Source organism: Artemia franciscana, chromosome 6 (genome assembly GCF_032884065.1).
Source record: "Artemia franciscana chromosome 6, ASM3288406v1, whole genome shotgun sequence".
Classification (NCBI taxonomy): Eukaryota; Metazoa; Arthropoda; class Branchiopoda; order Anostraca; family Artemiidae; genus Artemia; species Artemia franciscana.
The window spans coordinates 8,295,938-8,317,916 of record NC_088868.1 but is presented as its reverse complement, the minus strand read 5'-3'; the positions used below and the strand labels follow the sequence as shown (position 1 = coordinate 8,317,916).

The 21,979-nt window shown below is 34.7% G+C and overlaps 1 protein-coding gene across 1 annotated transcript in view; it reads left to right on the top strand.

The window, feature by feature from the left end:
• Window positions 1–19,308, top strand: part of LOC136027999 (thymus-specific serine protease-like) — a 53,907-nt gene extending 34,599 nt beyond the window's left edge. Inside the window, 5 exon segments of the mRNA XM_065705525.1 lie at window positions 2,429–2,532; window positions 2,535–2,741; window positions 6,450–6,582; window positions 9,735–9,916; window positions 19,038–19,308. Coding sequence (XP_065561597.1) covers window positions 2,429–2,532; window positions 2,535–2,741; window positions 6,450–6,582; window positions 9,735–9,916; window positions 19,038–19,153 — 742 coding nt within the window. The 3' untranslated portion in view covers window positions 19,154–19,308.
• The last annotated feature ends 2,671 nt before the right edge of the window (window positions 19,309–21,979 follow it).

Below are 21,979 nucleotides of genomic sequence, written 5' to 3'. Positions count from 1 at the left end.
TCTTTGTCACGTCTAGCGAACTGGACCTAAGGAATTTTATTCTTAGGTCGGGGGCTAGTTTAAAGTTTACCCTCCCCTAAACACGTTCCTTCTTTCACTATTTTAAGAATATTTCTAAAACTTAAGAAACTTATTTACTTATTTAGTCCCTCCCGCACCGTCTAGCACATAAAGCAACAATGTTACTCATCCACGATTACCTCTAAGAACTTGCGGTCACATGTGAAGCAAAGAAGTATCCACCAGCGTAGCCTCTCTCTGTAGGCATCGGTCAAGCGACCTTTATTTTTTGCTTTATTTGCTTTTTTTTAACTTTTTAAGTAGTTTATTTCATTCATACGAACCAGAACATTTGAACGAGCTTTAAAAATTGGGCATAAAAGCTTTGATTAAAATTCTGCCCAAAACATTATATTTCAGGGGTGCATGTGACGACTAAATATTGTGTATCATATTGTCTTTTTGATGAGTTTGCCTTTTTATAATTTATAATTATAAACTTTTTATTTATAATTTTGCCAAATCTTTTAGACTGTATGACGATACCACGCATAGTAATAAATTCTCCTTTTCGTTTTATTACTATGCAACATTTTAAGATTATATATGACAGTTTCACAGTCATGAAGTAGTTGCTACGGGCCGTTTCCTAAAATGCTGACAAGAGCATTCTTCCTCTTTTACAAGAGCGATGTTATTCGTTTCTGATCTGAGTAACCACCAGTCTCTAGCCCCTTGGTTCAGTCAAAGAAAAAAATTAGAAATTACTTTCGTATAATTTCAAGGTAAAAGAAATGCTGCAATTTCATTGGTTTACGTCTGTGACGTATTTCCTTCAGCCAGTCAAACTAGGCTGTTCATTATTTATGGAAAACCAAGGAACTCCGCTTTTTTAAAACCTATATATTATATTTGACCTATTATATTTTGAAATCTCTTGTTTGATATTGTCAGCCAGTAAAAAGAAAGAAAAGTTAAAATCCATCTGATTGGCTCTCCACACGAACTAATAGTTGCTGAAACTCTGAAAAAGGGAATTTTTATAGCAATACATACATAAAAAGAAATTAAAATTTTATGGTGATTCCGAATATAGTAACCACGCATAACTACCAATTTCTTTTTTGATGAGTTTTCCTTTTTATAATTTGGTAACCGACCATACGAACCAGAACATTTGAACTAGCTTAAAAAATTGGGCATAGAAGCTTTGATTCTGCCCAAAATATTATATTTCAGGGGTGCATGTGACGACCAAACATTGCGTATCATATTGTCATACGAACCAGAACATTTGAACTAGCTTAAAAAATTGGGCATAGAAGCTATGGTTAAAATTCTGCCCAAAATATTATATTTCAGGGGTGCATGTGACGACCAAATATTGCATCATATTGTCATACGAACCAGAGCATTTGAACTAGCTTAAAAAATTGGGCATAGAAGCTTTGATTAAAATTCTGCCCAAAATATTATATTTCAGGGGTGCATGTGACGACTAAATATTGCGTATCATATTGTCATACGAACCAGAACATTCGAACTAGCTTAAAAATTGGACATAGAAGCTTTGATTAAAATTCGGCCCAAAATATTATATTTCAGGGGTGCATGTGACATACCAAATCTTGCGTATCATATTGTCATACGAACCAGAGCATTTGAACTAGCTTAAAAAATTTTGGCGTAGAAGCTTTGATTAAAATTCTGCCCAAAATATTATATTTCAGGGGTGCATGTGACGACAAACATTGCGTATCATATTGTCATACGAACCAGAACATTCGAACTAGCTTAAAAAATTGGGCATAGAAGCTATGATTAAAATTCTGCCCAAAATATTATATTTCAGGGGTGCATGTGACGACCAAACATTGCGTATCATATTGTCATACGAACCAGAGCATTTGAACTAGCTTAAAAAATTGGGCATAGAAGCTTTGATTAAAATTCTGCCCGAAATATTATATTTCAGGGGTGCATGTGACGACCAAGTATTGCGTATCATATTGTCATACGAACCAGAACATTCGAACTAGCTTAAAAAATTGGACATAGAAGCTATGATTAAAATTCTGCCCAAAATATTATATTTCAGGGGTGCATGTGACGACCAAACATTGCGTATCATATTGTCATACGAACCAGAGCATTTGAACTAGCTTAAAAAATTGGGCATAGAAGCTTTGATTAAAATTCTGCCCAAAATATTATATTTCAGGGGTGCATGTGATGACCAAATATTGCGTATCATATTGTCATACGAACCAGAACATTCGAACTAGCTTAAAAAATTGGGCATAGAAGCTTTGATTAAAATTCGGCCCAAAATATTATATTTCAGGGGTGCATGTGATGACCAAATATTGTGTATCATATTGTCTTTTTTGGTGAGTTTTCCTTTTTATAATTTTGTCAAATCTTTTAGACTGTGTGACGATATTTACTTAAAAGAGACCAACGATGTTTCAAATCTGTTTGAGACTCTGGCTGGTAATTTTGAAGGTATCGTTCAATATAACAAAGGCAATCGAAATTTGAAGGAGCTAAAGGGACGAATTTAACTATCGATTTGATTTGCAACACCCTTACACTGTATCCAGGAAAAGAATATGAACAATATCAAGATGTGACGAGAATTATCCTTGAAGCTTATAATCAGTCGTGTTTGGATTTCAAATATTCGAAGATGCTGAAGGATATGAGAAAAACTAGTTGGAACAGCTCTGTTTCAGAAGGAGGTATGGAATAAATTAATTTAAATTAAAAAATGGTTTAAATTAATAATTTAAATTAATCTAGATTTAAAATTGTCACAGATGTTTGAGCGTTGAGAATAACTGAAAGTACTTGAAAACGTGTCGAAGCAGGTCGGAAGTGCGATATTTGCCATTCCTATAACTTGTAGGGAGAGCCAGAAAACGCAAAAAAAGTTGTTCTTCGGCTGTGCCCACTCTGAAGGATGAGGGAAATGGGGATAAATAGGGGGAATAACAAGGAGACATTCCCCCTTCCTGAAATTATCCTGTAGGGTCAATATTCTTATAGATCTTGAGTATCTTATAGATCAAAAGGATAATATACTTTGTAAATCTTATTGTGATGAGGATAAAAACTGAATGATTTACTCATTTATAAAATAAAATTTAAAAAATAGCTGTCTTAAAACCTAACCAAATTCATTTTGGGTTTTATTCCAATTGATGTAGAGTAATGAATGCACAACAAGTAAGTAATGTGTGACGATCTCCACACGACAATTTTGTTTTGTGAAAATGTAGTTGGGAACATTGCCAGGCTGCTGCCAAGTAAGTCACGTGCTGTTATAACCTCGGGCCCCTAAGGTCGTTAAATTTAATTTAAATCACGGTTTTGTTTTTTCAGAGTTTATATAGAAGTCTATTCACCTGTTTGTTAATTAGACGTCCATCATTTCAAAACGGAAATAAAATTATAGACTTTTCAAAAAGAAACAATTAGTTGATAGCAGACCTTAATTCATACAAATTTTAGTTGGGATGGAAAGCAACTAAAATATTTAAGGGACAAGGTTATGATGGAGCTTCATATATGAGTGGCCAGTTTCAAGGTTGCGCTTCTATCCTCCGTGAAATGTTCCCCGGGTAGTATGTGTTCACTGTTCAAATCCCTCCTTAAACTTAGCCCTGAATCATTTGTACAACATACCTGTAATAAGAAATTGTCTAGGAACTTCGAAAAAATAAGTAATTTCTTTAGAATTTCACCTAAACGCTCTGCAATTTTTAAACAAATTATTCAAGCATGTATTCTTATCACAGGGAGTAAAAGAATAAGATCGAACAAATTTGTGAGACCAGATGAGTGGAGAACTTACAAGTAATAATTTTGTTTAAAGAGATGTTTATAATTATTGGTAAGACTATGAGGGAAATTCAAGAACATCCTGATTCTGATTGTGCATATTGTGAATAATGTGGATATTATAACAACCGTTACACCAATGCTTTCACTTGTGTTTCTCACAAAACTGAAGAAATCATCATAAAATGTTATGGTTTCTGCAAGAAATGAAGCATATGGAAAGTGTAGGTTCGATGAGAGACGGCTGTTGAATGTAATGAGGGATGGTTGTTTTCAAGTGTAAAAATGTTTTATGGCATTTTCTCATGTTGGCTATGGAGCAAAATAGTAGATTCTTGTAATTTGTGTTTTCTTTGCTTATGTTATGTTTATGTGATATCAATCATTTGAATTCTCTTCTATTTTTTGCAGTGAATATTTTGATTGTGAATATTCAAGCAAAGCTTATTCTTTGCTATGCAATTGACAGATACAGTTTTGTTGCAGCTATGGTTAGTGTCAGTAAAATTTTTAGTATGTCACACAGTTTATTGACATTTGTTTTTTTTTCAGTAGAGGCATAATTTATTCACAAAAAATCAGCCAAAGAAAGAATGAAGCCCAGTAACCTAGGCTTATATTGCCACTCTAAAATAGGCATTAATCTACATCACTGCATTCGGGTTTCCATTTCATAGCAAAACAACAAATGTATAAAATATATAGAACTACTTTAGAGAAAAAAAAGAGTCAAAATTCATAAACCTGCAGGCAATGGTGTCTCAAGTGCTCACGGAAGTTAGGCCTTTCAACAATATCCTTACTAGATTTTGCTTGTTTAAAATCAGTTGTTTTGTTTCGTTTGTTGACGTATTCCATTTTTGTGTTTTGTTTAGTCCTCAACTTGGGGGAAATAAATAAATAGATGCAACCTAGTAAGTAGTGAACCGCGGTGTCCAATACCTAAAAGTTAAAAGTTTGTTTATATATCTCATTTTTGTATTTTATATACTCCTCAATTTTGAGGGAAATAAATAAATAAGTAAAGAGATGCTACCTAGTAAGGAGTGAAAGACGGTCCCTGATACCCAAAAGTTAAAAGTTTGTTGATGTGTTCCATTTTGTATTTTAAGCACTCCTCAATTTTGAGGGAAATTAATGAATAAATAGATGCAATCTAGTAAGAAGTGAACCATGGTCCCTAGTACCAAAAAGTTAAAAGTTTTTTGTTGTATTTAATTTTTTTATTTTATATACTCCTCAATTTTGAGAGAAATAAATAAATATATGCAACCTAGTAAGGAGTGAACAATAGTCCCTAGTACCCAAAAGTTAAAAGTTTTTTGTTGTATTTAATTTTTTTATTTTATATACTCCTCAATTTTGAGAGAAATAAATAAATATATGCAACCTAGTAAGGAGTGAACAATAGTCCCTAGTACCAAAAAGTTAAAAGTTTTTTGTTGTATTTAATTTTTTTATTTTATATACTCCTCAATTTTGAGAGAAATAAATAAATATATGCAACCTAGTAAGGAGTGAACAATAGTCCCTAGTACCCAAGAGTTAAAAGTTTGCTGATGTATTTCATTTTTGTATTTTATATACCCCTTAATTTTGATAGAAATGAAAAAATAAACAGATGTAACCTAGTAAGGAGTGAACCACGGTCACTCCTCATGACAGTGTTAGTGCCATAATTGCCCTATCATCATTTTTGTTACTTTTTTATTTTTTATTTTTGTATTTTTACTTTATCACTGCAACTTTATTGCCTAGTGCCTATAAGGGTAAAAATAAATTTTACAGGTTTACCAGAGCCAAAACCTAGCATGGTTATTTTTAAATTTTAATTTCTGTTTTTTTTTTTATTTCAGTCAGTTGTTTTAATTTGTAATTTAATTTCTTTATTTTTACCCTTTAAATTTTTTAATGAAAAAATTCAAAAAGACAAATACAAGATTTTGGTAAAAACAGCTGGTTTTTTTTTTTTTTTTTTTTTTTTTTTTTTTTTTTTTTTTTAAGCTTAAAATGTGAAGTACCAAAGGCAATGGAAGCGAAATCTGACTGTTTGTGAAAACTTTCACAACTACATAGCCTACAATATCTAAAAATTAGGAAAAAATAACCGGGAATTCAATTTCTAATGAAAAAGACACCCGAATGTAGTCAAGCGTTTTTAGTTGTAGCAAACGCCAAATTAAAAAAAAAAGTAAACATAAAATAAGCAAAGAAAAAGGCCAAAAATGATGCTGCATTGAACAGCCTTAGAAAATTTAGTTTTAAAGTTAAAAACCTGTACTGTGAGAAAAAATTACCGTTTTTCGCTGATTCAGGAATGAGAATTATTATTCGATTAATCTTAGTAGTAAAATGTTATTTTGAAAACAAACTTGCAGAAATTCTGAAAAAAAGCAATAGTCCATCGAAAATGGTGTCATATAGAAACAAAAGCATACCATTGAAATTGTCATTGTTGAAAACCATACACAGAACACTTACAGTTTCCACCAGTTTTGATTTTGGACAGTTGTTTTTAATTAATGAAGTTCTAAGACCTGTATTTGATTTTTTTTTTTCTTACACGATAACACTGTAAAAATTTAATTGTATTATGTTATTTTTAGGAAGACAATGGCTCTATCAAACTTGTACAGAATTTGGCTATTACCAAACATCAGATAATTTGAATCAGCCTTTCGGCAAAAACTTCAGTTTGGAATTTAGTACTAAGCAATGCAGAGACATCTTTGGAAAGAAGTAAGTTATAAAATGAATTATTAAGCAGTCAATCAATCAATCTGTTTATTAAGAGAAAATAAAGAAAAATTACAAAGCATTAGACCCCACAAAGGTTCTTTGGCCTGTGATGGTGGGGCACTAAACATTACATCAATTAATATAGAAGAAAAGCACCTAAAAACAAAACAATGACATATATGCTTACATAGCAAAATCAATTAATAAAGGAAGCGGAAAAAATGAATATAGAAAAAAGAAAAGAAACGAAAAACAACAAAAGCAAAATAATGACATATCTGCTTATGTGCTAAAATCAATTAATAAATGAATATAGTAAAAAAAAGAGAAAAAAAAGCAAAAAAAGAGAAAAACATACCAAACCAATCAAAGCAAGTAGAATATATAAATGGAAAAAAAGAGAGAAGGGAGGAGGTACCTGAATTGTGGGTATTGGAAGTGGTCAGTCGGAAGGACATTAAAAAATTTGTAAACATAAAATATCAGGACGTTAAAAAAAATTTCAAAATTCTTTTGGAACTACCAAACGAGTGACATTCTTGAGCTAAATTAGGTAGGCGTAATTAGACCACCACCCCCTCCCCCATCCTTCATGTGTGTCCCGTGTATCATTTAATTGCTCTCATGAGGAAATATGAATAAATAAAAAAAAATTGTTAGTTATGCTTAACTGTAATAGCTGAAATGATGAAAATATTCCTGTCAACCTAGTAGAAGGCATCTTATATTTTAACCATAGAAAAAAACCTATGCAATTTAAAAGCTACTGATAAAACAATATTGAATATTTTCCTCCAAGGATAAAAACTAGGAATTGTCTCTAATATTACCAAGGAAAACCTTAGAGTTACTCATCGAAACCTAACTACCTAAAAAATAGCAACTACATTTTATTCATTTTTTTTTCGAACTTTTGCCTTACGCAAGGCCTTAAATATAAGGACCGGCTTTGGCAAACAACACATCACATATCGCTAAGTAAAAAAACACAAAATTATTTAGACAACAATTTTCAAATAGGACGTTTCGGTCCTCTTAATTTAAATAGTCAGTGCTGTAGATTCTAGCCTATTCCTAAATATTTCAATATGGATTGAAATTTTTAAACAAAAAACATGCATGTTTTCAGACTGTTACTTATGGGTCTCAAAAACTTAGTCTTCATTGAAATCCTAATATAATAAAGCGAAATTAAAGGTGGTTTTTAGTTTTTCTAGTTCTGACCAATAGAGTTCTGTCAAAATTCACATTCCCATACTTTCCATTTCCGAGGTGACCTCCCTTACCAGACTCTCATACTCTTCATTCTTTACTCTTATATTTAGCTGATGTAAGACCAGTAATTAACTGAAAGGCCAAATAGAAGCAAGAGGCGTGACAAAGTCTTGGCAAAAATAATGTATGAAAAAAGAAAGGAAATAATAAATGAAAAGAAAAAAATCAGATAGATGAAAAACGAGGATTTTGTCAGCCAGTAGCTAAATATGAAGATGAAAATCAAGCAAATATTTCGACAAGGACCTCCGCCAAGTCGTCATCAGTGCTCAAAAAGAATAAAAAAGAGGAAATAAACACAAAAAAAAACAACAACAAAATCTAAACCTTCTTAAGTGTCTTTCTCCTTTTAAGCGTCTTTTCTCCTCTCGTAGAGTTCACTTAAGAAGGTTAGATTTTGTTGTTGTTTTTTTTTTTTTTTTTTTTCCTCTTTCCTATTCTTCTTCAGCACTGAGGACGACTTGGCGAAGGTCCTTGTCGAAATATTTGCTTGATTTTCATCTTCACATTTTACTACTGGCTGACAAAATCCTCGTTTTTCACCTATTTGATTTTTTCTTTTCATTTATTATTTCTTTTCTTGTTTTCATACGTCTTGCATAGCCAGTATGGTCTTAGAACGTATTTTTTGGCAAAAAAAAATCTGAGAATAATAAACAAAATTAAAGAAAAATAACCTAATATTATTTTAGAGCTACTCAAGAACAGCTGAAAAATTCCCACTAATAGATGGATTGGACCTTTATGAAACTATTCAGCTTATGAGATCTTGAGCATTTGAAAAAGTACTAAAAAAAATCCATTTGAATGTTGAACCTTCCTTGAATCAAAGAAACAGTTCCGCCGAGAGAAATATCTGGTGCCATGAGAAAGTATCTGGTTTTGCTTCCATTTAAACAATAAAAAAATTTCCTGACTGAAATTTTTGAGCATGTATATGAACTTAAATATAGGCAAAAATATTTTATATTTAGGTTAGACCAAAGGTTACGAGACCAAAGTATAGATGTGGAAGATAGGACAAAGTGTATATCCCATTATGAACGAAATTAGTTGGCTATTTTAGTCTATATGATCAAGTAGTTTGTCAACTACTATGACTTATATGAACATAGATTGATTAAAGCATGATTGACTGAAAGTTGTGCTATAGTAACTAAGGTGACTGTTTTCGTTTCTTTAACGATTTCGTTTTCATTTCGTTAACGTTACGTTTACGTTTCGTTTTGTTAACCTAAACGAAATGTTAACGTAAATATTTTGTTGATTGTTTTTATTTCGTTAACGTTTCGTTTCGGTCTTCTTTTCGTTAGCGATCGTTTACGTTTTCGTGAAATTTCGTTTTTTTTTTTGCTTTCGCTTGACCGTTCTGTAGCCTAGAGATTTGATAGCCTTCGTTTAGCTAGAATTGAATTTTGATCAATATTTGATTTTCGCGAAAATTTATATACAAAAAATCTTAAACTTTAACTGCCCCTTCTGTCTGATTTTGGAGTCTTCTCCATCCCTCTATATTTCCGCTGCTCCCATTTCACTTAACTTTGTTGACGGCTTCGTTCCATACTTTTTCTCGTTTAATTCTCACTTCCCTTAAATTTTTTCCACAGCCTCTACCACCCCTCTCCTATTTGAGCAAGTTCTGTTTTTCCTTATGCTTATCTGGATTGTCAAGTGACATGTTGGGGAAAATACAAAAAAAGTAAGGGGAGCCAGGGGGGCTAGAGCAGAATGTAAGGCACAATTTGTATGTGGTTAGGATATGACAAACCTGGTCAAGGAAAATCAATGGCTGAGATAATTTCTTCCATAAGCTCTGTTAACAGTGATAGTTTTCGCTTTGGCTCGTGCCTTCATTTTATTGAAATTATTTTTTATAGGTTTACTGACAGTTCAATCAAAGATGGCATAAAGGCTACAAACATTAACTATGGAGGTCTTTCCTTTAAAGCTTCACGTGTGCTGTTTGTCAATGGAGCTATTGACCCTTGGCATGTGCTAAGTTTCACAAAATCTGTCCGTCCTGGAAAAGAAAATCGGGTAGAAGCAATACTTATCCCCAGTAAGTTTTTTCCATTGCTTAACCTAGTATCCACAATTAATTGTCTTTTCTCAAAGTAGGTGAACTACTATTATGTGTAGGTGTAAAAAATATGGTAGACTGATGGCCTTTCCCTTAAATATTAACTATGGTTGGTAGGTCTTTCAAACTTTGCATGTACTTTATATTGCTGAAACTATTCACATTTAGACTATGTTAAGTTACTCAGAGCTATTTTGACCTAGTTCAAGTTTCAGTTCCATTTATTTATTAATCACACATACATGTATATATATGACATAGGCCCATGAGGAGACAAGCTCGAAAAACTAGGCCTAGACAAGGATACAATAGCAAATTACACTACAATATAAAGATGAAAATGACGGCAAAGATTATTGAAAAAAATTGAAAACTTCAATATTATTAAATATAAATTAATTCTAGAAGATAGCTGAGAGGCCCACATTCACCCAGAGCAACAGACTATACAAATAACTTTGTCTTATTAAAAAGATGCTCAATTAAAAATAATCCTGAACTAAATGAAATTTAAGTTTCCTTTTTATTAAATGGATAGAGCAAAATTTATCAATAAGATCCTTCTGAGCATCCCAGCACCGAGCTATTGACACAAACGGAGCGAATTTAGATCTCTCAGTACTATACTTGTCAATGTAGATAATCTTTTTTTGTCGAGTGTTATAAGAAAACAAGCAGAAGCACTATTTATCCCCGATAGTTTTAGTTTTTTTTAACGTAGCACTCATAGAAGGCCAACTCCGAAGATCATTGAAGGCAAACTCCTTCCTTGTAGGCTAATTCCTATTGTATTGTACAGTGTATTGTATTGTATCGTATTGTAGTATTATATTATATAGCATTGTATAATATTATATAGTGTAGTGTATTGGATAGGATAATGTATTGTATTGTATTGCATAGTTTTATTGTATTGTATCATATTGTAGTATTATATTATATAGTATTGTATATTATTATATAGTGTAGTGTATTGGATAGTATAATGTGTTGTAGTGTATTGCATAGTGTACTGTAGTATTATATAGTATAGTGTAGTATTGTATACTATTATATAGTATTAATATAAAAAATACTTTCTGAAAAAGAAGTTTTATAAGGAAAAATAAAGCCATATTAAACTTAAGATTGTTAGAAATAAAAACCTACAATAACTCAAACTCTAGACAGTCAGAAATTACAATTAAAGAATAAATGAAACCCAAAACGTACAGAAGTTAAATAAACAATCGTGGCAAAAACATGAACAGGTACTAATAAATTTAAATAAACAATCGTAGCAAACAAAGAAACAATAGTTACAAATGAAAATGAGTGAATAGAATCTTAAAACGAGTGAAAATGAAATTGAATATGAAATTCATCTTGAAACGAACAAAGATTTCTACAAAGAAGAGTTTGGGTTTTGCGTACTTCTTTCAATGTAAAAGTCTAAAACCTACTGCGTCATTGGCGCTTTACTGAAGACGAATTATATCACACAAATTATATTTGGGTTTCATTTATTCTTTACTAGTAATTTCAGGTTGTTTTGAGTTTAAGTTATTGCAGGTTTCTATTTCTTCTGGTCTTACTTTTTCTTTAGAAAACCTCTTTTTCGGAAATTCTTTTTAATTAATATCTGTTCGTTTTTGATGACCAAAGTTTCAAGTTTTTTAAAATTCCCTATTTCAAAATATTTTCTATTCCAAAATAAATTGATAGATTTGGCGAGAACTAATAAATTAAACTGAACATTGGATTTAATTGCTGAAATCTCACCAGCTGAATATTTTTTCACCCAGGCCGGATTTAAAGCTTTGACGCCTCTAGGCCCAAGCGTTTTGCCGCTTTTTTTGCAAGATTTTCGGGGAAATCTCCAAAACTACGAAAATAGTGAAAGCCGCAGGACCTAGTGGAGCTAGTAAACCCTGTTCTGATTTCACTGTAATTTCATTTTCAATGTTGTAATAAGAACAAAAGAAAATATTTGTAATATAATTCCTTTTAGTAAAGCGCCAAATATGCAGTAGGCCTTATACTTTTACCGATAGAGAAATGGTCAGTAACCATGCTCTTGTTTTTATTTAAGACACCATTCAATAAAAGTACATAACCCCTAACGCGGTAAAAACGACCGCGGTCTAACAAACAATCCATGATCTAATTCTCACTTGTGTTTGAATTCTGTTCTCCCAATTATTATAATAAAAAAAAAAGGTAAACTAATTTTATATAACTTTGTGGCCACCTAAGTAACAGAATGATAATTCTAAGTAAGAGAATTGGTTATTTAAGTAAGTGAATGATACTGTTGCCGTTAGGGAAACTGTCTGTAGCCATATTCTTGTTTGGTGTAGACACCATTCATTAGAAGCACATAACGCCTACTCCCTCAAGACGACCGCAGGCTAACAACTAATCCTTGATCCAATTCGCACTTGTCTTTCAATTCTGTTCTCTAGTTACTATAGTAAAAAAAAAAGTAAACTAATTTCGCAGAACTTTGTAACCATTTAAGTAGGAGAGTGATAATTCTAAGTAAATCGGTTATTTAATTAAGAGAATATTACTTTTACCGTTAGGGAAACTGTCAGTAGCCATATTCTTGTTTGTAGTGTAGACACCATTCATTAGAAGTACGTAACCCCAATTCTTTCGGGAAAAAAATGAGAAAAATACTTTCGGAAAGTTTTTTAAATTGATTTTTGTCTATTTTTTGTTTGCAAAACGTTTCAAGTTTTTAAAAAACTGCTCATTTCAAAACAAGATTTTGATTTAGGTAACTCAGAGATATTTCTACGGGGCTGGGGGGGGGTCAACCCCAGAAGTGTAGTTATTTGGTCTTTGAACTATTTTGAACAAAATGGATATTTTCAAATTTTGACCGGATGCCCTTTGGGAAAGTGGGACGAGGTCTAGTTAGCCATTGATCACTTTTGACTTTTAAAAAAGAGCTAGAAGTTTTAATTTCCGATCGAATGAGCCTCCTCAAAATTTAATACGACCGCTTCTTCCACATAACCTTTTACTCTAATAATGGACAACTTACAAAAGTTACAATCCTTGCCTCAGGGGCTAGGGAAGATTTCTCAACCCCTAAGTTATAGTAATTTTTATTTAGGACTATTTTGAACAAAATGGCTGTTTAAAAATTTTGATAAGATGCATTTGGAGATAAATTCAAAGGGGGAGTTGGGCTTGTTACTTTTTGATCACTTCGATTCTTAAGAACGTATAACTTACATAAATTACAATTCTTGTCCTGGGTGGTATGGAGGATTTCTCAACTCCCTTGTTTATAGTAATTTCATTTTTGGAGTGTTTTCAAGAAAAGTGAAAATTTTTATCGGATGTATTCGGGGGAAAAGAAGTGCGGAAGGAGGGGGGGGTAGATACCGTCCGATCACTTTTGGTGACCCTTAAAAAAGTAACTGGAACTTCCAATTTCCAATCAAACGGGCCATATCTGAAGTTTATACAACCAGTCAACCATCCCTTACATAAAACCTTCTTTGCCCTCAGGGCATAGCTTACAACTCCTGCCTGGGCTCTAGGGGGATGTGTCGACCCAGAAGTTTTTATTTTTGATCTTTAAACTATTTTGAACAAAATAGTTATCTTAAAAACTTTGACTGGATGCATTTGGGGAAAAAGGGCCTTGGGAGGGCGGGGGGGTGTTAGTTGCCCTCCGATCAATTTTGACTCTTGAGAAGGGCACAAAAAATTATGATTTACAATTGAATAAGCCTTCTCGGAAATTCATAAAACCTTATATGTCCTCAGGGCACATTTTACAACACTTGCCCCTGGGTTCTGGGGAGGCCTGTTTTGTCCCTGGAGTTTGTGTTATATCTTCTTTGGTCTATTTTGACCAAACTGGCTGTATAAAAATTCGATTGGACACATTTGGGGAAAAGGGCTGGGAGGGAGGGGGGCTGGTTGCCATTGGATTACTTTTGACTCTTAAAAGGTGAATTAGAACTCTCAATTTCTGATCGTTTGAGTCCCCTCCAAGGCTCATATGACCACCTCTTCCATAAAAATCTCTTATGTCCCGGCATAAGTTACAGCCCCTCCCTTGGCTCGGGGGGGGGGGGGGGGGTATGTTGACACCGAAGTTTTGTTATGTTATCGTTGGACTATTTCAAACAAACTAGCTCTCTCAAAATTTTCATTTGATGGAAAGAGGGTGTTTGTTTCAGGGGGGGATAGATGCCCTCTGTTAACTTTTGACTCGTAAAAAGGTAACTAGAACCTTCAATTTCCAATCAAATGAGCCACCTTCGAAGTTTATTTGACCACCCCTTACATAAAAACCTTATAAGCCTCCGCGGCATAACTTAAAACACTTTCCCCGGGGCTCTGGTGGGTTTTATCGATCCTGGAGTTTTCATGATCTGATGTTTGGACTTGGGAAAAGGGCTACGTGGAGCTAGTTAGGCTCGGATCTCTTTTGACTGTTAAAAAGTGAACTAGAACTTTCAATGTCTGATCGAATGGGCCATCTTTGAAGTTTATACGACCACCCCTTACATAAATACCTTATAAGCCTCCGGGGCATAGCTTTAAACGCTTGCCCCCCGGCTGTGAGGGGATGTGTTGACCCTGGAGGTTTTTTTATCCGATCTTTAAACTATTTTAACAAAATGGGTATCTAAAATTTTTTATCGGATAGGTTTGGGGAAAAAAGGGTGTGGAGGGGCTAGTTTGCCCTCGGATCTCTTTTGACACTTAAAAAGTGAACTAGAACTTTCAGTTTCCAATCAAATGAGCCCTCTCTGAAGTTTATACGATCATCCTTTTCATAAGAACAGTATATGGCTCATGGATATAACTTACAACTCCAGTACCCGGGCCCTGGGAGGGGGGAGTGTTGACAACAGAGTTTTTTTTTTTATCTTACCATCGAACTGATTTACAAAAAATAGCTATTCCAATGTTCTTGTCGGATCGGTCTGAAGAAAACTAGGGCGTGGAGGGAGGGCTAGTTGCCTCCGACCTCTTTTGAGTCTTAAAAATTGAACTAGAACGTTCAATTTCTAATCAAATGAGCCCTCTCCTAAATTTATACCAGCATCTCTTCTATAAGAACCATATATGACCCCAGAACATAACTTACAACGCCTGCCCTGGGGGGCTCTGGGGGCTTGCGTTGACACAGGAGTTTTTCTTATTCGACCTTTCAACTATTTTTAACGAAATGGCTATCTCAAAATTTGTATCGGATGTGCTTGGGGAAAAGGATGGGTGGGGTGGTACTAGTTGCTCTCGGATCTCTTTTGACTCTTAAAAAATGAACTAGAAGTTTCAATTTCGAATCAAATGAGCCCTCTCTGAAGTTTATACGAGCATCCCTTTCATAAGAACCATATACGCCCCCAGGACATACCTTACAGTACCTACCTCTCGGGCCCTGGAGGGTTTGTCCATACTGGATTTTTTGTTATTTGATCTTTTAACTATTTTCAACAAAATGGCTATCTCAATATTTTATCAGATGCATTTGGTATGCGATAAGAACTTTGAGATAGTCATTTTTTAAAATAATTCAAAGATCAGGTAAGAAAAACTCCTGTGTCGACGCAATCCCTCAGGGTCCGTCGGCAAGCATTGCAAGTTTTGTCTTGGGGGCATATATGGTTGTTATGGAAGGGACGGTCGTATAAACTTCAGAGAGGGCTCATTTGATTGGAAATGGAAAAAGTTCTAGTTCAACTTTTAAGAGTCTAAAGGATCAGAGGGCAACTAGCTCCACGTCTCCTTTTCCCCAATTGCAGCTGAAAATTTTTTAGATAACCATTTTGTTAAAAATAGTTCATAGATCAGATAACAACACAGTGCCCGGGGGCAGGTGTTGTAAGTTGTCCCCTAGGGGCATATATGGTTTTAATGGAAGGGATGCTCGTATAAACTTCAGAGAGGGCTCATTTGATTGGATATTGAAAGGTCTAGTTCACTTTTTAAGAGTCAAAAGAGATTCAAATGTAACTAGACTCCCCCCACACACACCCTTTTTACCCGAGCCCGTCTGATAAAAATTTTGAGAACGCTATTTTGTTAAAAATGGTTTAAAGGTCATATAAAAAAATCTCCGCTGTCAATACACTCCCGGGCCTGGTGGTAGGCTTGCAGGTTATGCCCTGTGGGCATATATGGTTCTTATGGTTCTTATAATACTCGTATAAACTTCAGAGAGGGCTCATTTGAATTGGTATTGAAAGCTCTAGTTCATTTTTTAAGAGTCGAAAGAAATCGAAGAGTAGCTAGTCCCCCCACGCCTTTTCCCCAGAACTCATCCGATATAAATTTTGAGATAGCAATTTTTTTGTAAAACAGTTCAAAGGTCAGATAACGAAAAACCCGCTGTTGAAACACCCCGCCCCCCTCCCCAGGACCTGGGGACTGCTGTAATAAGTTATGCCCATGAGGCATATCTGGTTCTTATGAAAAGGATTATCGTATTAACTTCAGAGAGGGCTCATTTGAAAGGAAACTGAAAGTTCTAGTTCACTTTCTAAGAGCCAAACAAGATCCAATAGCAAAGTAGCCCCTCTTCGCCTTTTTTTTCCCATGCCAATCCGATAAGAAATTAGAGATACCCATTTTGTTAAAAATACTTCAAAGATCGGGTAAGAAAAACTCCGGTGTTAACGCAAATCCCAGGGCCTGGGGCAGGCATTGTAAGTTGTGCTCTAGGGGTATATATGGTTCTTATGGAAGGGATCCTCGTATAAACTTTGGAGAAGGCTCATTTGGTTGGAAATTGAAAGTTCTAGTTTACTTTTTAAGATTCAAGAGAGATCCAAGGGCAACTAGAGCCACCCTAGCCCTTGTTTCTCCAGACCCATTCGTTACAAATTTTAAGATAGCCATTTCTTTAAATCGTTCAAACATTAGATAACGGAAACCCCGGGGTCGACACATTCCCCTGAGCCCAGGGGCAAGTGTTTTAAGTTTGCCCTGGAGGCGTATAAGGTTATTTATGTAAGGGGTGGTCGTATAAAGTTCAGCGAGGGCTCATTTGATTGTAAATTGAAAGTTCTAGTTCACTTTTTAAGATTCAAAAGAGATCCAAGGCCAACTAGCCCCCCCCCACTCTCTTTTTTCCCGAACCCGTCTGAAAAATTTACTCAAATGTCGATACACCCCCTGTACACCCCCCTACAAATTTTAAGATAGCCATTTCTTTAAATCGTTCAAACATTAGATAACGGAAACCCCGGGGTCGACACATTCCCCTGAGCCCAGGGGCAAGTGTTTTAAGTTTGTCCTGGAGGCGTATAAGGTTATTTATGTAAGGGGTGGTCGTATAAACTTCAGCGAGGGCTCATTTGATTGTAAATTGAAAGTTCTAGTTTACTTTTTAAGAGTCAAAAGAGATCCGAGGCCAACTAGCCCCCCCCCCCTCCACTCTCTTTTTTTCCCAAACCCGTCTGAAAAATTTAGTCAAATGTCGATACACCCCCTGGACATGGGGCTAGGCGTTGTAAGTTTTGCCCTGTGAGCATGTATGGTTCTCATGGAACAGATTCTCATATAAACTTCAGAGAGGGCTCATTTGAATGGATATTGAAATATCCTAGTTCACTTTTGAAGAGCCAAACGAGATCCGAGGGCAAAGTAGCCCCTCCACACCCTTTTTCCCCTAACCCATTGGATAAAAATTTAAAAACTCCAGTGTTAACGCTAACCCCGGTGTCAACGCAAACCCCCAAAGCCCGGGGCAGGTGTTTCAAGTTATGCTCTGGGGGCATATCTGGTTTTTATGGAAGGGATGCTCGTACAAACTTTGGAGAAGGCTCATTTGGTTGAAAATTGAAAGTTCTAGTTCACTCTTTAAGATTCAAAAGAGATCCTAGGGCAACTAGATCCCTCTAGCCCTTTTTTCTCCAAACCCATTTGATGCAAATTTTGAGATAGACAGTTCTTTTAAATAGTTCACACATCAGATAACAAAGACTCCGGGGTGGACACATTCCCCCAGAGCCCAGGGGCAAGTGTTTTAAGCTGTGTCCTGGAGCCTATAAGGATTTTATGTAAGGGGTGGTCGCATAAACATCGAAGGTGGCTCATTTGATTGGAAATTGAAGGTTCTAGTTACCTTTTTACGAGTCAAAAGTTAACTGAGGGTATCTATCCCCTGAAACAAACATCCTCTTTCCATCAAATGCATCAAATGAAAATTTTGAGAGAGCTCAATTTTAGGGCTCAAATTCACCTTTTAGGCAAAACTGGTGGCACCAGGACATATATTTGGTGCATTACGCCACAGTTCCGTGAAGAAACTGTGTTTTAATATTAAGAATCAAGACTTACGGAATGAGGTTTATAACGTATAATGAATAAATCTCTCCTTCTTGGTATTCTCGTCAAAGCTTAAAAGTATTTAATTAAGCCTATTTAAACTTCAGACGTATTGTAATTGTTTGTGTTTTTTTTTATCGCAACCTCAATCTATAGCAGTTCGCAACGATAACCTACCGTATGTGAAATAATATGATTCTACCTCGCCTCCTCTAGACCTCCTCTCCTCCTCTAGAATATTAAAGCTGTTCACTAATATGCATGTTAACCTTCAAATATATTGTGACTTGTTTTTTATTATAAAGTCAATCTATTTTTATTTTTAACGTCGATTTAGTTAAGCGAAGTTTAGTTGGAATTATCCCTTCCCGTTTTAAAGTTCAACTGTACAAATGATATGTATTTGGAAATTTTTTTCCTTTTCTTTCAGGGTCGTAATTTCCTTTACGGTAGGAGGTGGGCCAAATATCCCTCTAGACCCCAATTTACACCCCCTAGTGGAATTTAGGTTCTTCAGAAATCTTGTCAAAGGAAGATAGACCTACATAATTCAACTATCCAGGGAGACTATTCTTTAGTATGCCTTTCCCTTTATGGTACTATATGGTTAATTTTTCCCTGTCATTTTCACTTGACTTGGGAGAATATGCTCCAACTATGCCCTTCCTTCCCTCTAAGGTTTTGACGAAATTACACTCCTGTTCTCTTTACTCTTGGACAACACCCACAATATTTCTCAATGTTTTTTTTTTTTTTTAATTTGTCAAGATTTATTTATAGAAATGACGCTAATGTTTATTATGTAATTTTTTAGATACTTCACACTGCGCTGATATGTACCCATCAAGAGATGAAGATACAAATGAATTGAAAGAAGCTCGGCAGGTTATTTTACAGACTATAAGTCGGTGGCTGAAAAAGAAAGCTTAAGCTCTTTTTTTCAGTATCAGTAGTGTCTCATGTTTACTAGATGTTTTGTATCTTTACCTTCCATTGCTGTCAGGGATAAAACAATGCAATGGATAAAGTTTTCCTCGTCTTTTTGTATCTTGTATTATACTCAATAAATGATTTTTGTTTTTTAATGCAAATTGTAAAAAACAGCTGAGTCGTAAAAAAAAGAAACAAAAGGCAGATAAGCAAAATTACGAAGAATGTGACGAAAAGAAGATCTAATTTGGAAAGAATGTTAAAGAGACAGAAATGAACACCGTGTCATAAATCTGATATAGACTTAGATAAGGCCCCAAAACGAAAGAAAACTCTTTGAACAGCTTACTTGATAGATTCTCAAATGACATAAAATCAGTTATTACTATACACAATTGTTTATAATTTTTATATTAAGGCAGTGTCCAGTAAATTGACGAAACATTTACAGTAATAGAAGTAAGGACTTAGGGCTAAAAGCAAATTACTAGTAAAAATAAACGTAATGTACCTAAATCGCCTTTCCGTGATTTGTTGTGACTTGAGCAGAGCGTATATTATTTTTTTTTTTCGTAACTTGAAAATCATGAGTCGGAAGTGTGTAAATTGGAAAACATATGCAGTATGTTAACTTATTGTTCTTTCACCCTTCATCGTCTAACCCTTCAAAGTTTCTTGGTACGATAGATAATTTTACGGGGCCATATTTGCTGCTAACTTAGGCAGTGCCAAGTAGACCAGAGCTCAGCATCACGTCTTTACGCTGCGTAAATGTAGAAAAATGTTAGGTTATGGAAAGACAACAAAGTAGCATTAGAACAGAGTTTCAGGATCAGACTGATTTTGAAAATAAATAAATAAACTTTCCAAAGAAAGTCTCTCACGCTTTAATTACCGTTTCATAATCTTCAGAGCTTGAAACTCCGTTCCCCATTTTTAATTATAAACATTTTAGTTTTCTTGTGAAGATTGTAATGATTTAAGACGATGATCCCTTGATTTTGTTAGTTTTTACGTTAGTCTACTGTGAAAGAACTTGCTTTTTCTCAAGTGTTATGCCCAATGAAATTTAGCTTAAAAATTATGTACGCAGTGTGAAAGTCACTTAATGCCTTGTAAATCTGTTAAATGATATTATGCTCTATTAAATTGACAGGAAGGACTTTATGCATATTCAGTGGCAAAAGAGCCAGCCTAAATTATTTCCTGAAATATGCTTATTAACTAAGTAATTAAATGCCTATTAACTCAAGTAATTGATCTTTATATATTCTGTATATCCTACAAAAAAGATTTTTTTTTCATCTAGTTGGTGAGTATGAGTTCAGAAATTATCATTAAAAAGCGTATTCATAACCAGATGCTACGAATTGGAACTGTTGTATGGATGATCAGTGTCAAGTTAAGCAATATTTAATACAAATTCGATAATCAAACAGTTCGATAAACATGTGTTCTGACCATTAACCTGAAAGGCAACATCTAGACGGTGTCTGACCTTTAACCTATTTCTACGCCCACCTACATAGCATTCAAACTTCCCACAAAACAAAATTACATCGAAAATATGTTCTTACATTTTGCATGATGTATTATTCTTAGAATTTTAGGAAATCTTATTTACCAAAAGTATTGTATATCCCTACCAGAAATTTTAGTTCTCCACCTTGCCGCTAGGGGAGTTTGGGGCGCTAGTCTCAATATACTGACAAGAATTGTACTTCCCAAGCCTGCAGCTAGAGAATCATAGCGCTACTATCGTTATGCTACCCGATTTTTTTCCTTCTCAACCCTGTCGGTAGGGATTCATGTCCCTCTTTCTGGCAAAACTTTTGCACGGTCAAGGAAACTGTTTATTTCATCCTCCGATATTCTTTCGAAAAGTTTCTTCGTAGCTTCGAGTATCTCGATTGCGTCGATGATTGATCTCCTCTTCATCAAGTTTTTTCTCTTGTTATCTTGATCTTGTACACGATTTTGTCATAAAGATGATGGAAGCAACAAATTCAAAGTTTCGAATCCTTTTTAGAAGGCCGCTAACTCTATCGAGTCCGTGATAAGTTTTGGAGATTAAAGCTTTTTAGAAATCGAAGAGTGTTATCCTTTAAGGGTGGCAAAATGCTTTGTAGATGAAGAGAATAAGACATGTATAAAGTTTCGAATCATTTTCAGAAGGCCGCTACCTCTATCGAGTCCGTGATAAGTTTCGGAGATTAAGATTTTTTTTTTGACATCGAAGAGTGTTATCCTTTAAGGATAACGTAGAGTCCTGTGGTGGCGCAGTGGGTTTGACCTTAGTTTGGTAATACGGGACCAGAGATCGAATCATGCTGCAGCAATGCACTGCAGGGCCGACGCAGGGACCTTAGTAGTCAAGAAGCGTCGTTAATCTGATACAATACAATACAAAAAAGGATAAAGTAGATGAAAAGAATACGACGTATATTTCATCAAGGCTGCTGAAAAGTTCAACTATCCAAGGAGATGAATTGTCACTATGTTCTATGACGAATTTTAGTCTGTGGGCCAACTTGGGAATATAAAGTCTGTGGCAATAGTACAAAAGGAAGAGCGAAGAAAGGAAAACTGGCAAGTCATTTCTCTTACGAGTAACAAAAAGCACCTTTTCTATTTTTGTCATTTTGTCGATAACAGCCGTCGTGGGGATTTCTTACTTGATAAAAGCAGTCAAACTAATGTTTTGTAGCAAGCAAAACGTGGAGAAACAAACAGGAAAAATTGTGAAAAATGTTTTTGACGCTACAGGAGCCCTAATGAGACAAGGTATCGGCTTTAGGATAACTGAAGAACAAAATGACAACTTAG